This window comes from Spea bombifrons, chromosome 1 (genome assembly GCF_027358695.1).
Source record: "Spea bombifrons isolate aSpeBom1 chromosome 1, aSpeBom1.2.pri, whole genome shotgun sequence".
NCBI classification, from domain to species: domain Eukaryota; kingdom Metazoa; phylum Chordata; class Amphibia; order Anura; family Pelobatidae; genus Spea; species Spea bombifrons.
Window position 1 is genome coordinate 14,237,809 of NC_071087.1, and position 13,822 is coordinate 14,251,630.

The window sequence follows — 13,822 nt, forward strand, 5'->3', positions numbered from 1 at the left end:
CCGTATTTGCTCGATTATAAGACGACCCCGATTATAAGACGACCCCCCAAAATCAAAATATAAATTTAGGAAAAAAACAAAAAGCCTGAATATAAGACGACCCTATAGGAAAAAAAGTTTTACCAGTAAATATTAATTCATGTAAATATATTTTTTAAATTTCCTTTTATTTGCCAACCTGCCCCCCCCCAGTTATGCCACTCTGCCCCCAGAAATGCTTTATACCCCCCCTATTTGCCACTCTGCCCCATGATATGCCTTATACCCCTATATGCCACTCTGGCATATAGGGGGTTAAAAGGCATATCATGGGGCTGAGTGGCATATAGGGGGTTAAAATGCATTTCTGGAGGTATATATGCATATCATGGGGCTGAGTGGCATATAGGGGGTTAAAATGCATTTCTGGAGGTCCAGAAATGCATTTTAACCCCCTATATGCCACTCAGCCCCATGATATGCCTTTTAACCCACCATGTACTGGCTGCCTTGGCTTGATAGGAGTGTGATTGCTGCTAACAGCAATCACACTCCTATCAAGCCAAGGCAGCCAGTACATGCTGGAACCTGGGGATGATAGTAGTGGGATTACAGCCTCCCTATGCCATGCTACAACCCCCACCCCCCTTACACATCCATGCTATCACACACAAACACACATTCACAAACATTTAAATACTCATTCATTCCATTAATCACACATGCTTCACACATTAATCACACATACTTACCCAAAAACCCTCCCCCACCCCCTTACCTGAACTGCAGATCTCTCACTCGAAGACTTCTGCAGGGGACCGGCTGTACCAGCAACTTCTCTGGCCCCGCCCCCAGAGGAGGGAGGGGGAGATAGAGTTCTGTGAGGAAGCTACAAGCTTCCTGTCCTCCTGCTTCTAACGGAAGAGACGCTGCTCGCGACCGGTAAGCAGCATGGCCCCAGCCATTTTTTTGGGGTCTGATTAGAAGACGACCCCGATTATAAGACGAGGGGTATTTTTCAGAGCATTTGCTCTGGAAAAAACCTCGTCTTATAATCGAGCAAATACGGTATGTTTGGAATAATTTCCTCCACTGCCTGAGGCATATTTGGTTCTAGAACTGCAGAGAGTTTTATTGCCATGTTATTACTGTTTATGATTAATTGCCTATTTAAATGCTGACCATTATTGTTTTTAAATAGAGTATCACTTGGCCACTAATTATGCACTGCACACAATACAAGTCAGTACACTAGCCAGTCTTATCATGAAATCCCCAAGCTTCATAATGACGACCCCAGAGATAAAGCAAAAAGAGAAACAACACAAACATCAAAGTAAAAAAGAGTCAAAGCACAATTAAGAGTCAAACTAAGAAACAAAACAAGGGGCAGGTAATAGCAAGGACAGAATAAGGACAGACAACAATCACTGAACTGTATCAAACAGGAACATTGGCTCTTGTCTAAATAGTATTTGACAAGCACCACGCCTAGAAACCTTGATTTAAAAGATAAAATGTGGACCTAGGTAAATAACTTGTCTGACGTGAGCTGCCAATGAGAGTGACAGTCATTGAAGTAGTCATGACGAATGTCATGCCCATCAGACGAGTCCTTGGCAGATCAGCGAACCCTTCAACCTTTCAAGTCTGCCCGTTTTCCCTGATGTATAATCAGTCCCTGGCCTGGAGTCCTTCCAGCAACAAAATAATAAAGCGTGGAAAAGAGCTTTACAGAAAAAGTGCATGAATGAGCACGTCCTGCGTCCCTCAATAACATACTCATGGCAAACATTGGCAGCTTTGCCTTTTGTTTTAACCACCCCAAAAATTTACAAATCTAAGAAATATATAGAGATGTCATTTCCTAATGAAAACCAATATTTTAAGTATCAACACAAACATATATTAATAGTTTCTTGCCGGTTTTATATTTTATAGACATACAGTATATTAAACCCACTAATAGCAAAAGAACATTTATATGTCCAGAACCCAAAGGGGAAATGCTCATAAATTCGGCTGTTTACTGTAAATTTAAAATAAATGAAATTATGAACACAATTTTAGTTCAGGTTCATAATCTATTAGTAACAGTAATGTTTAGAATGAAACTTACATTCGGGACAAAGCTTGGGGGGGCAGCTTTTTCCAAAACTGCATCCCAGTTTATATCTGCCAGGTAAGGGGAGCTTTGAATGTCTGAGAAACTTGAAAATCTGCAATCTGGATCCTTAGTAAGAAGCTGCAAGAATACAGAGACGGGTGGACAGTGAGTACGGTTACTGATTAAGATTTTACTGTACATGATATTCTCCTATATGACAAAGACAGAAACATTTATCGTTACATCCTTACATACACGATTTTTGTTTGCAGCAAAAAAGGAGAATTAGTTTGTATAAATCTGTTAGTATATTTATTTTAGATGGATATAGTTTTTATATATCAATAAATATAGGTCATTATTTCATATATTGTTTATAAATGATGTATTCCTTTGTACTCAAACTTAATACAAAGACATTTACTATTGTGTACAATGATAATCTTTACTAAAATTATTATTCATTACCATGGTAAATTTATCTCAAATATGAACTCCGACAATAACTTTTTCTGGGAAAATGGGGTTTCTTAACAAATTTCCAGAGCGCTCATTTTTCCAGAACCACAAAATTTCCCACAAGCCTCGACTCAACTAAATGTGAAGGGAGACGTGAATGTATTCCCAGGTTTCATACCTAATGGAGATGCAATCATCTTATATTGGCGAGCCAGACAATTTTTATTTTCATTTCCCATAAAGGGTCTTCAGATCATAATGTGTTTTTAAATAATGTCCGACCAGTTGTATAGCAATTGTAGAAATGAAATAACATATTTAGTTCAAAAAATAATGATCCTGTTATATAGGTTCATTAGTTTGGAAATAATATTGCCAATAATGGTATTTTAATTGAATCAGCATTGACTGGCTAATTGGCCAACAAAGTGTGTGATATCTTTTGGTGGGCCGAGTATGACAAGGAGAGATTTCAATCGATTTTATGTAAGATATACCCCCGAGGTATTTTGGGCTTACAGGGAATTTGTAAATTAAGCAAAGTACATGGTGGATTTTTTATAAACATTTTTCTTCAGTTCATTTTTTTATTTAAAAAAAAATCGAAAACAAAATGGGTCAAGACTAAAAGGTACAAAGAGGATCCACATGATTTTGACACTTAGTACAGTGATTCTTCATTTTTTGTTTATGTATGATGTTGCTTTAGAGAGGATTGATTAACCCCTTAAGGACAATGGGCGGTCCCTAAACCCATTGAAAACAATGCATTTTGAGCCCGTACATGTACGGGCTTTGTCATTAAGGGGTTAATAAATGAAACATCGTACTAAGAAACGTTTTCCATATTTCTCTAGGTGTCGAAACAGCTTTCAGAAGAGCGTTTGGATGAGCTGTTCTTTGGAGAAAGATGTCAAGTACACTTAACGTCTACAGGCGAGTCAAGGAGCGTTTTTCAGTTAATAATCATAAAAGTAAGCGTGTACTAGAAGTAGAATGTTTTCAAGGTCATATTACATAAAAACACACATAATTTCCATGTCTTTTTTAACAGTTCTTACATCATTTCCTGCTCTAGGTTACCAGATTTAGGTTAAATAGAAATATTTTTTTCCCTTATGAAAATATATTTAGAGTGGATCATAATATATACACAAATATCAAATTATTTCTAGGTTTATGCAATTCCTGCATGTCTTAATAGTGTTACAATTGACTTGACATGTGTAGTGCTATGATTCACTTACATAGAAACATAGAAAGTGACGGCAAATAATAACCATTGGGCCCCTTCCGGTCTGCCCATACTTCATGTGGTTTTGGCCTTTAATTTGGGGGACTTCCGATTGACTTAAAATTAGAGTTATTGAAGGTGATGACTATAATAATAAAATCAGTAGCAGTGATGGTGACACAATGTAGAAGGTCGGCTTCCTTGCCGAAGCACAAGCTTCTTTCCAAGGGTTCTCTTACTAAACATTTGCCAGGTCTGTCTCAACAATCTTAATGGGCAACACATCCCATCCTTTCTTACATGAACATTTATTTTCAGAGAACCCTTAGATCCATGGTTGAGATAGAGACTCTGGCAGTAAAATGGCTGATATTGACCATAGTGTACTAACTGACAGAGGAGAAAGATACTCTTGTAACAAAACGTGCTCCCCTAAAGCAGTTATAGCTCAAGCCCCTGTTTGATAAGGTGGACATGGTCCTTCTCAACAAACAGAATAAACCATATCAAAACTTACAATTGTCTGTATCCAAAGCTCACGTCTGTCAAAAGCTCTATTAATAATTATAAGTTCCTATGTCCACATCAACATAAGCTTCATCCAGTAACTTAGTTATCAATACATGTACTACTTGTTTAAGTTAATACAGATTTTGAAAAGAAATGAGGTACATGATTATATTTTACCTTCTTAAGTAATGCCACCATGCTCTTGCACCACGTGGAAGAATAATACACTTGTTCTACCCTGAACATGTTCAGAATTTCATCAATTGGCGTCGTTGAATGAATTTCATAAGGTCTCTAAAAACAAGGCATTATAGAGTTATATAGAATTGTGTTATATATATATTTATATATCCTGTATTTGCAGTTGTGATATTTATAGCACACATTTTTAAGTGAAAAAATACATCCCTGACAAGTCTAGAATATATTTTGTATTAGGTGTGTGATTGTTCGAAGATATCAGATTTTCTTCAGTAAGCCAAGCTAAGGTCATTAAAATAAATTATGAGACCTGGGTGCTGGCGAAGTCTTCGTGTTCAGCTTCTACGAGTCTTTCTGGTCTTCACCTTACCTGGTAGCGTATGTACAGGACAAAATTGTTGAAAGGTAGTAATGCGTTCCTAAAAATCCAAAGTTTGGAGTCCAGTAGAACCTTTCCATATGACTAACTACGATAGTTAAGGATAACTATAGTCCTTTATCTTGTCTTCCACTACACTGCTAAAAAAGTGAAGTCTGCCTCGAATTTGTGATTTTGATTCTCATTAAAACCATTTATTTTGGTGGTTGTTATTCAAAAAGAAGCCCGCGTAAAGAACTGGACAACATGAAGTACAAATTATTCAAGAGATGAATCAAGGAGAAGCTCATCTTTCTATCTCCGGTCATCAACGTTTAACAAAAATTGGGGGTTTATCAAGTTAGAAGCTAAAGACGGTAGAAAAAACAAACTGTATCTTTTCAGACCAATTTACTAATCGGGGATGTTTATAGGCTAAAAAATACCTGGAGCTCAGCATGTTTTTCTGATTTAAGGACATGAAATCATAAGATGCAAGTTTGCAGTCTATTTCATTTAGAAAGACGCTGCATAGCTTGAGGAGGCCTACGGACTCAAGTATTTCATTAGGCAGACCAGTTATGCTAAAACATTGAAATAATTGTTTTTTTTTATAGTTTTATGATGTGTACTTTTTCTATAGCTTATGCGAGATATGACGTGTGATGTGATGAGGGGACATTTACAATGCTCAGATGCACTTATTTTACACAACAAGCACTAAATAGTTAAATACAAAAATATGACTTTTGGAAAACTATAATAATTTGGCCAAAACAAGATGACATGAATGATTTTTTCTTTCTTTCTTCACACATCAGTTTTTGTCATTAATAAAGCTATAGCTTTTCTGTTTTCCGACAATGTATTTTATTTTATGTTTTAAAAGTAATTCAGCGTAGTGCATCTGAATCACTGGGCAGATGGTGGCCAAAGCTACAAAGCTCACCACTTTTCTCTTTTCACTTTTAAACAAACCCGGAAACTGACAATGTAGATTCCACTCTGTTTGAAGGATATCTGAGAATACTAACTGGTGTCGGTATCACTGTTATTTCACACCTAAAACCCCTGATTACTTCACTTTATATTTACCTTAGTGAAAGAGTGATAGGTTGTTGTGAGAAATATTCATGTAAACACAGAAAGCTCATTAATTCTATGATATATCGAGGCTTATATCTATTGATTATTATTATTCTAAGTATCATTAGGTATGTGTGTGAATTATACTAGGCTCTAAAATGTAAGATGTGGGAATGAGACAGCTCATCTGTATGGAGGCTATAGATAACCTTGTGTACTATTTCTAAAGTTCAATTATGAAACATGCCCCTCCCCCCAAAAAAAAGCATTTATAAAAAAAAAACATTTTTATATCTCAGTATACTGAGGGGTGACATGGATTGGCACATTTGATTTGAAGTGACCACCAAAAATAACCACTGATGAAATACTTGTCATTCTAAATGTCTTAAAATATTCCATAAAAAGCATATGACAATTCTTACCCAACCTCTCAGTAGCTCATAAGCTGTAATTCCCAACGACCACCAATCTACAGGATACGAATATCCAGGTCCCACCTCCATGAATGACTGGAACACCTCTGGAGCTGAAACATTACGTTTATACAAGGTTTATAAAGGTTTATTTTATTTATAATAATATCAAAAATATGGCATGGTCTACAGACAAGAAGAGTACTGAAAGCTGGTAAAATAATGAAAACAGCTTACAAACCCCATAATCACGTATTGTAACTGAACTGGGCTGCTTTGTCCCTGTTTGTCCGCTTCAGTAGTAATATAATAGCCTCTAAAGCCTTTTGAATACTCATATCCATGACTCTGGGATTTTAATGATTGACTCACAGATTTTCCTGCTACATTAGCTCTTTGACACTCAATTACATTTGCTCTTCAAAAATTATTTTTTGAGGCACAGTTCAGTATGGCCAGGTCAGGTCAGGTCAGGTTGACAACTTGTTCCCTTAGGAGGATCCTGTAAGGGTTGCAGTGGAGTTGAAGAACATCTATGTTCTCACCTGTAGCTCAGTTGGAGACATCATGCAGCATTCTTCACTGCACATAGGATTTTATAGACAAAAAAAGGAACTTACTCAAACGTGGAACCACAAAACTGAACGATCTGGTACCTTATTGTTTCACAAATTGTTTGTCACTGAACAAAAGAGGACTGGAAAGGGGGTGTAGGGGTCAACTGCCCCTAGACGGCTCTGAATTAAGCATTTTGGGCCGCTATCTCAATGCATGTTGCCAACCAGGTTCTAAAGCCTTCTTAATGAATTAACTCATGGAAACCTGTAAAGTCTTCTAAAACTTTTGAAAGGGCCATTTAAAATTCCATTGGTCAGCGCTATGGAATATGATGACACTATAGAATAATGATAATAATAATAATAATAATAATAATGATAAAAACAACAATAAAACCACAAAAGTGGTAAACAGCATAGTTTTAAAATTTTAAAAAGCAGCAAGTGACCACTAGGTTTGAAACGTAGCACATTTACATTCAGGTAACTATGACCCAAGGTCTTTTTTTCCCAATAATAATGACTGTACAGTTAATTAAATAGGTCCCTTTAGTATTAGGAATAATGTAAGTGAAAGAATGGCACCATTTTGCTTAAGGTTTTACAAGGTTAACAAGGTTCATGGTGATTCTTCTAATCTACTTAATTTTAACAACCTTCACATTTAGATGGAAAAAGTTCCATTAGTATTCCATTCCATTGCAGTAAATTCTATTTTCAATTATCTCCGACTACAAATTGCCAAAAGGGTGGAATGGCAGTAGATTACAACGCGTTGCTTGACAAGCAGCTCAGGTTTCTATGCATACAGAGAACATTGCGTGTACCCCAAAGTTTTAATGAAACTAATGGAATTAATAGAGTTGAGAAGCAGATATTTGTTAGTATGATCCAACCACATAGGAAAATCTTGGTCCAGGGCTGGTAGAGATGCCATTGATTGATCTGATTATAACACATAATGAATTCCGCTATACTATCATGTCTAAAGGGACAAATCAATAGATTTATAGGCATGCCACGACGTATGTTTACAGCAACAGGCATGTGCATCTGTATTTAGGTCCCATGTGCATTTGGGGTTCTACAAGTATTTATTATTGTCAAAATTTCTAAAATAGAGCATTATTACCAGGGATTGCTGAAGGCACTGATAAGCCGAGGCCCCGTACAATGCCGCACCTACCCTCTGTCATACTATTATGAGAGCTAATCATTCTGGATGTCATTCAGACTGTTGAGATAACCATCATAACCTATGGCAGTAGTAACAGAAAGACCTGTCACCTACATGACAAATCTACCATCCACAAAATAAGGATAAGTACCAGAATAGCATGAAAGTGGAGCCTGACACATTTGTAGCAGAATGTTTTTTTAAACTAAAAGATAGGGTTATGGACATTTGTCTCAGTTTCTCACTTTAAAGCTCCCTTTGTCTTTCACATCCCCTATACAGTCTATGGACTCAGGTTTTACGGTTAATTGAACTGTATATTTCATGTAACTAGATATGGCACACCTTGAAATAATGTTAAAATAGACCCATATGGCATTTACTCTTTTTACCTTTTATTTATCAAGCACCACCAAATAATGCAGGGCTGTACAGTTTAATTGGGGCAGTTAGCACATACAAAACAAATATACATTAATGCATACAGACACATCAGGAGTTGAGAACCCGTCCCATAAACTGCCATCTAGTATTTTGGTTCAAAGTTCCTGGCAGGAATGGTGGGTTTATGAGGACCCCCCTCGCGAGTTTACAATCTAAGGGACTTGGATGTTCTAAATCTTTTTTGTTTCTATCCTGGAATATCTCTTTCTTCCAAGGCCATGGTGACCTCTACACAGTAATGTACATGCTGGAGCGAGAGATATAGTTTGCATTGGGCTCCAGCAATCCAAAGGTCGATCCTGTTGCCTTCACCCGTCTTAGGCCGATAAATCTTTATTTTTTTTTTGTTTTCGAACTACGGTACCAAATTTTTATTCACTAAAACTGGAATGTGCAGAAAAATGACAGTTTCCACTGACCAACTATACATTATAATGAATAACCCTGGAAAGGTATTCCAGCAAGGCATGGTAAGCTGGTAATGCTTAATACACAATGTCGTTTTCAGAAAATGTTAATGATCCCGTCTCTTTGCAGAAGCCGCTGATGTATGAACTTTTGAAATACATAATGATGTCAGAGACGCAGTACTAAAACTTGTCTGCAAGCTAAGCTTTTAATGAATAGACCCTTGTTTCCCTCATTGTTTCCCTCGTTGCCTCTCTTCCTCGCTAATCTTTATCTTTCCAACCATATCTCTTTCTGTTCATTTCTGCAGTCCCCTTCGTATGACCTAATCCCATTTTACTCACCTCTGTTATTCTATGAAGTATTTATTAAGCTTTAAATAAATATGCATACCACTGATTCAGAGATCATTTAGATCTCATCAACATTCACAATCAAAAATATGTCTAATCAAGGCTTTTCTCTTTTTTTTTTTGCATTGAGCACATCCTTAATGTACAGCTTAGCTTTAGGTTGCAGGAGCACAGTAATTGTCAGTGCTATTAATCATCATCCATTAAATCAGATGAGCATACGTTACATGAGCAAATGAACCGGCATAAAGATAAAGGTCAACTCGACATCATTAAGTCAGTTAAGGTAACTTCCTTTTGATGTTTTCTCTGTATCCTCTCAACATATCAGCCATCAGCTACAATCAAGGGCATATTCTTCTCAAAAGAAACAAACAGCATCCTTAAATTGCAAATCAAGTGATTCATTCACTCGCTCTCTGTATGTTATCTGAATTTCAAAAGAACGCTTCTGTTTTTATAAATACAATCAATGCCAATGGCCTAGAAAGGAAATCCCAAAGCTCTATCCAAGGACCTTGACCTTTGCAAACAAGAGAAGAGGCAGTAAGTGATTCAGAACAAATTGTTCCAGCATATTCATAAACCCTCTCTAAAACTGAACAGAGCCGCTCAGAATGCTGTTGGATGAGATGGAATGCTGGCTGATCATCGGGTCCAAAACACATCATGGGGTCAACTGTCTGATGCATGTTTTAAATGAAGATAATTTTAGTGCTGTAAAACCAAGACTTGGAACTTGCAGCGTATGTACTCCATGGGGTATGCCTGAATGTTATTCTACAAGGCTGTTTGGACTCGGTTAAATCCACCCTGGCACTTAAAAGAAGCAAAAAAAAAACAAAGCTATGTTTGCTTTAAAGAACCACTAAAAGATCAGTGAATTCGAAATTCCTGTTTTATTTAATGTGTCCTTTGTTGGATAAGGTATGAGCAGCAAAGTTTGTGAAAATGTGGGTAAGGGCATGTGATGTATTTTTTTTGCAGCCATTCTTGTCTAATCTGGACAGCTGTTAATAATGCTTAATTATGTCTTTTTTTTACCATATTTTCCATATTACTTATGAAGAATTTAAGAATGAACTTGAATCATTAAATTGAAATTAAATAACTTAAGTGGAAATTTTTTTATTTTGAGATTTACTGTGATAAATATACTTTATGGCATTTAAATGATTAACAGCCAAATCCTGGGTAAGAATTTAAATTTAATTTACCTTTTTGCCCAAAGAGCAAAGTGCTTATTTTAAAGGTGTGCACAAGATAATTTGGTGTCCATGTCCATAATGATCAATAAACTAACAGCAAAAGGCAAAAGGCGGAATGAGTTGAGCTCATGCGTGAAATAAAAACATCCATTGGAATGCCCTTAGGCACATGTCCCTGAGGATAGTTATTCTCATACAAATATGTGCTGTCCCATGGGGCAGCTTTGGCATCAGATGTTATTATTTGCGTTCATCAGAATGCATGAAGCTCAACTGTTGGATGCCATTATGCCAGAGATTGCACCATTTTTTGTTCAATTACTAGGCAAAATGTTATTTCTAAAATAAACATAAAATGACAAAAAACACATATATAGATATATATCAAATAAAAAAATTAACCTAAAAACGTCAGATGCATTGCAAAACAAACAAAATGAATAATCGAACATGACAGCAGGATCCAGTGGATTTGAAACCATTTAACCATGCTTAACCAGTATGAATAATGGCATGCTGGACAATCAGAGGCCTCGGTGCACCACTGAGTAATGGTGGTAGAGGATCTGAAATCTCCCTTATAACACTAGGGAGGTCTGAACCTAGCCGCCACAGCCTCCTTATATTTACCCTACACTGCGTGTCCACCTGATGACATCATATCCCAACGCTGAGCAGAGAGGACAGTGGCCCCTGAGTGCTCTAAAGTAACGTAAGCAAATTCATCATCTGTATCAAAAACTTGACATGGTCTCTAATGGCTTCAATAAATAGTTATAAATAACTCATTAAACCACCTCAAAACAGAATTTCTGTGCTCCTCATGTTTGAAGGTTGAGAGGCACACGCGTGTGAAGGTTAGCTCTATTTAAAAGCTAGGCCACTATTATTGTTCCAGTACCTCAAAAAATGTCTCTTGCAGGTGCCCCCAATAACACGACGGGCAAAAACATCAACTGCCTCTTCCCCACAAGAGGACATAGGGAGCATCTGACCAACGCCGTGTCATGTCCCAGGGTCCTTAGGCAAGGTGGCAAATCAACACCTCCCAGACTCTATGTTTCTTAGCTAAAGGAAAAATCCAGTCCAAGGTACATTAAATGAAATATATATATATATATATCAATATTTGACGTGGTGATTATCATATTTTTCTAGATTCTATACAATTCAGCCTCTAGCTTCCAATTTTTGGGATGAAAGTGACTTTTTCCTGTTTCTGTGCCATCCCTATGTACCAATCAATTATTAGAAGCAGGAGCAAGAATACAAAAAACAGCTTTAGATATCAATACCCTTGATCCATTTATGCCAAGAAACCATTAGTAGTGGGGTAGCTTTGCCTGTCTTGTTCTCTTTTGCCACCCGGGGCAGTTGGAGCCGTTGCTGACTCGATCAGTGCATTTTTATCTACCGTTCTGGGTTTTTGAAGAATCTTTTATGAAATGTCAGAAATGTCACAATAAACTTAAAAATGCAAAGTTCAAATACATTTCCGTTATCTCTCAGCGACAGGGAGACACAATATTATTAAATTACCAAGCAGTATCGCTGTATCTTTGACATGCATCCGAGCTGAAATTCAAAGAAAATTGCATATGAAATGACAGTTCCATTAAATACTCCTGAATAAAGCCGAGCGATGACACGCGAATACTGCTTGCACAGCAGACTGCTCCGGAATTATATTTGTCAGCAAACTATAGGGAAACACATTGAACGGTATTATCAGAATGGCCGAATTCCGTATAACCCAGTAACCAAAATCACCGACTCCGACACGACGTGGCTTGTATTACCCTTTAGTATGCTGCTTATAGGTTATTTTGCAGATTCACAATTGTTTTCAGAACATTTTAGTTTACAGGGATTCCGGTAAATTAACAGCTCGTGGGCCGTGCCTATTTTAGGTGCTTTTAGACTTGCTTTCTCTCTTCAACTGTGATTTATACATAGAAAGAAAAAAATTGACTGCAGATAAGAACCATTCGGTCCATCTAGTCTGCCCATTTTTACTGATGTAAAGTCCCAGACCTTTATCAGTCTTATCTTCCCTGCCTTGCTGCATTACTCTCCTCTACCACTTATGATGAGAGGCTGTTCCATTGATCTACTACCAATATGTGTCAGAGATTAAAACTGTACATTATTGGCATGCACTACGCAAAAATGCTTAGGACTTCTTATGAAAAGGGCCAAATGGCTCTCTCAGACAGCACAGCATTGTTAAAGAAGCTTTCTTATGTTGCTATTTTGCGCTATTCTGTTGGAAGCGACATGTGGTCAATGTAACCTTCCAGTTATTATTTTTGTAACTTATCATATTTTTTCCTATGTACTTTGTACGAATATTTGCCCGAACCGAACACAGGAACGGGCGAATATTCGTGGAATATGAATACTTTTTTCCCAGCGAACACGAAGAGTTGTCCGGCGCCCAAGTCTAATTATTTTTAATGTTCCACCAAATATGAGTACATGGTTGACTTCAAGGGTCCACTTGGACAACCACGTATCCCATAGTGGCTAGCATTCTATGGGTTTAAAGCCCTCAACACAATAAATTCTCTTTAGGTGTACCAGACGGAACAATTGAGTCTTGTTAATACGAAGAAATGACTTCCTTAAAATCCTTTATCCTAATGAGACGTCTTTTGCACCTGCTGGTCTAGGCATTGCCTGTGTCCTAATTGTTCATGTATGGAAGTCTAATTCATTTTCACAGACGAGCTGTAACCAGCAGCTCCATTTGAATTATTTTTAGAGGAAAGTCTAAATAGATTTAGCTTTAACAAGTGACTCGCAGGCAGTCAGATGGTGGCTTTTGGTTTTATTACCGGAGATGTAATATTGTGTTGGTCAGCAGCAGGCATAACCTTCGATAACATTTACCCTGGATGCTGCCGTATGTGGATGTTGCCATTAACGCATTAGATAATTATATGTAACTAAATATAATTAACCATCATTTATTTCATGTAGCTACCAATTTGTCTAGAATTTCATATGTTTAAATTATGTTATGTTGTAGAACCAGTAGTACAACGCAACTGACGTGTAACTAATGCAGAAAATCTTTCTATAATGTTATTGCGCTGTGCGAAAAAGAAAGCCCCAATTTGTGTGGATCTTCATATCTTCAAAGTGTTTCTGTTTGAGAGAGACGATCTTTATTTGTCCTTCTTCCCTCGTCTGACGTCTCTCTGGAAGTAGGTCACAATGTTTGCTGGGAATGTGTATATCACAATGGGGTCTATTCATTAAACTGCGAGTGATTGCCAGTTGGCTAAAAACCCAAGTTTCCAAATTCACTAAAGCCAACTCA

General features: G+C 37.1%; 1 protein-coding gene across 1 annotated transcript in view; it reads right to left on the reverse strand.

The window, feature by feature from the left end:
- STK32B (serine/threonine kinase 32B) overlaps positions 1-13,822 on the reverse strand; it is a 68,827-nt gene that overhangs the window by 13,796 nt on the left and 41,209 nt on the right. Inside the window, exons 7-9 of the mRNA XM_053458270.1 lie at positions 6,360-6,463; positions 4,467-4,583; positions 2,099-2,224 (exon numbers count right to left, since the gene is read on the reverse strand). Of these exons, the coding sequence (XP_053314245.1) occupies positions 2,099-2,224; positions 4,467-4,583; positions 6,360-6,463 (347 nt within the window). The remainder of the gene's footprint in view (positions 1-2,098; positions 2,225-4,466; positions 4,584-6,359; positions 6,464-13,822) is intronic.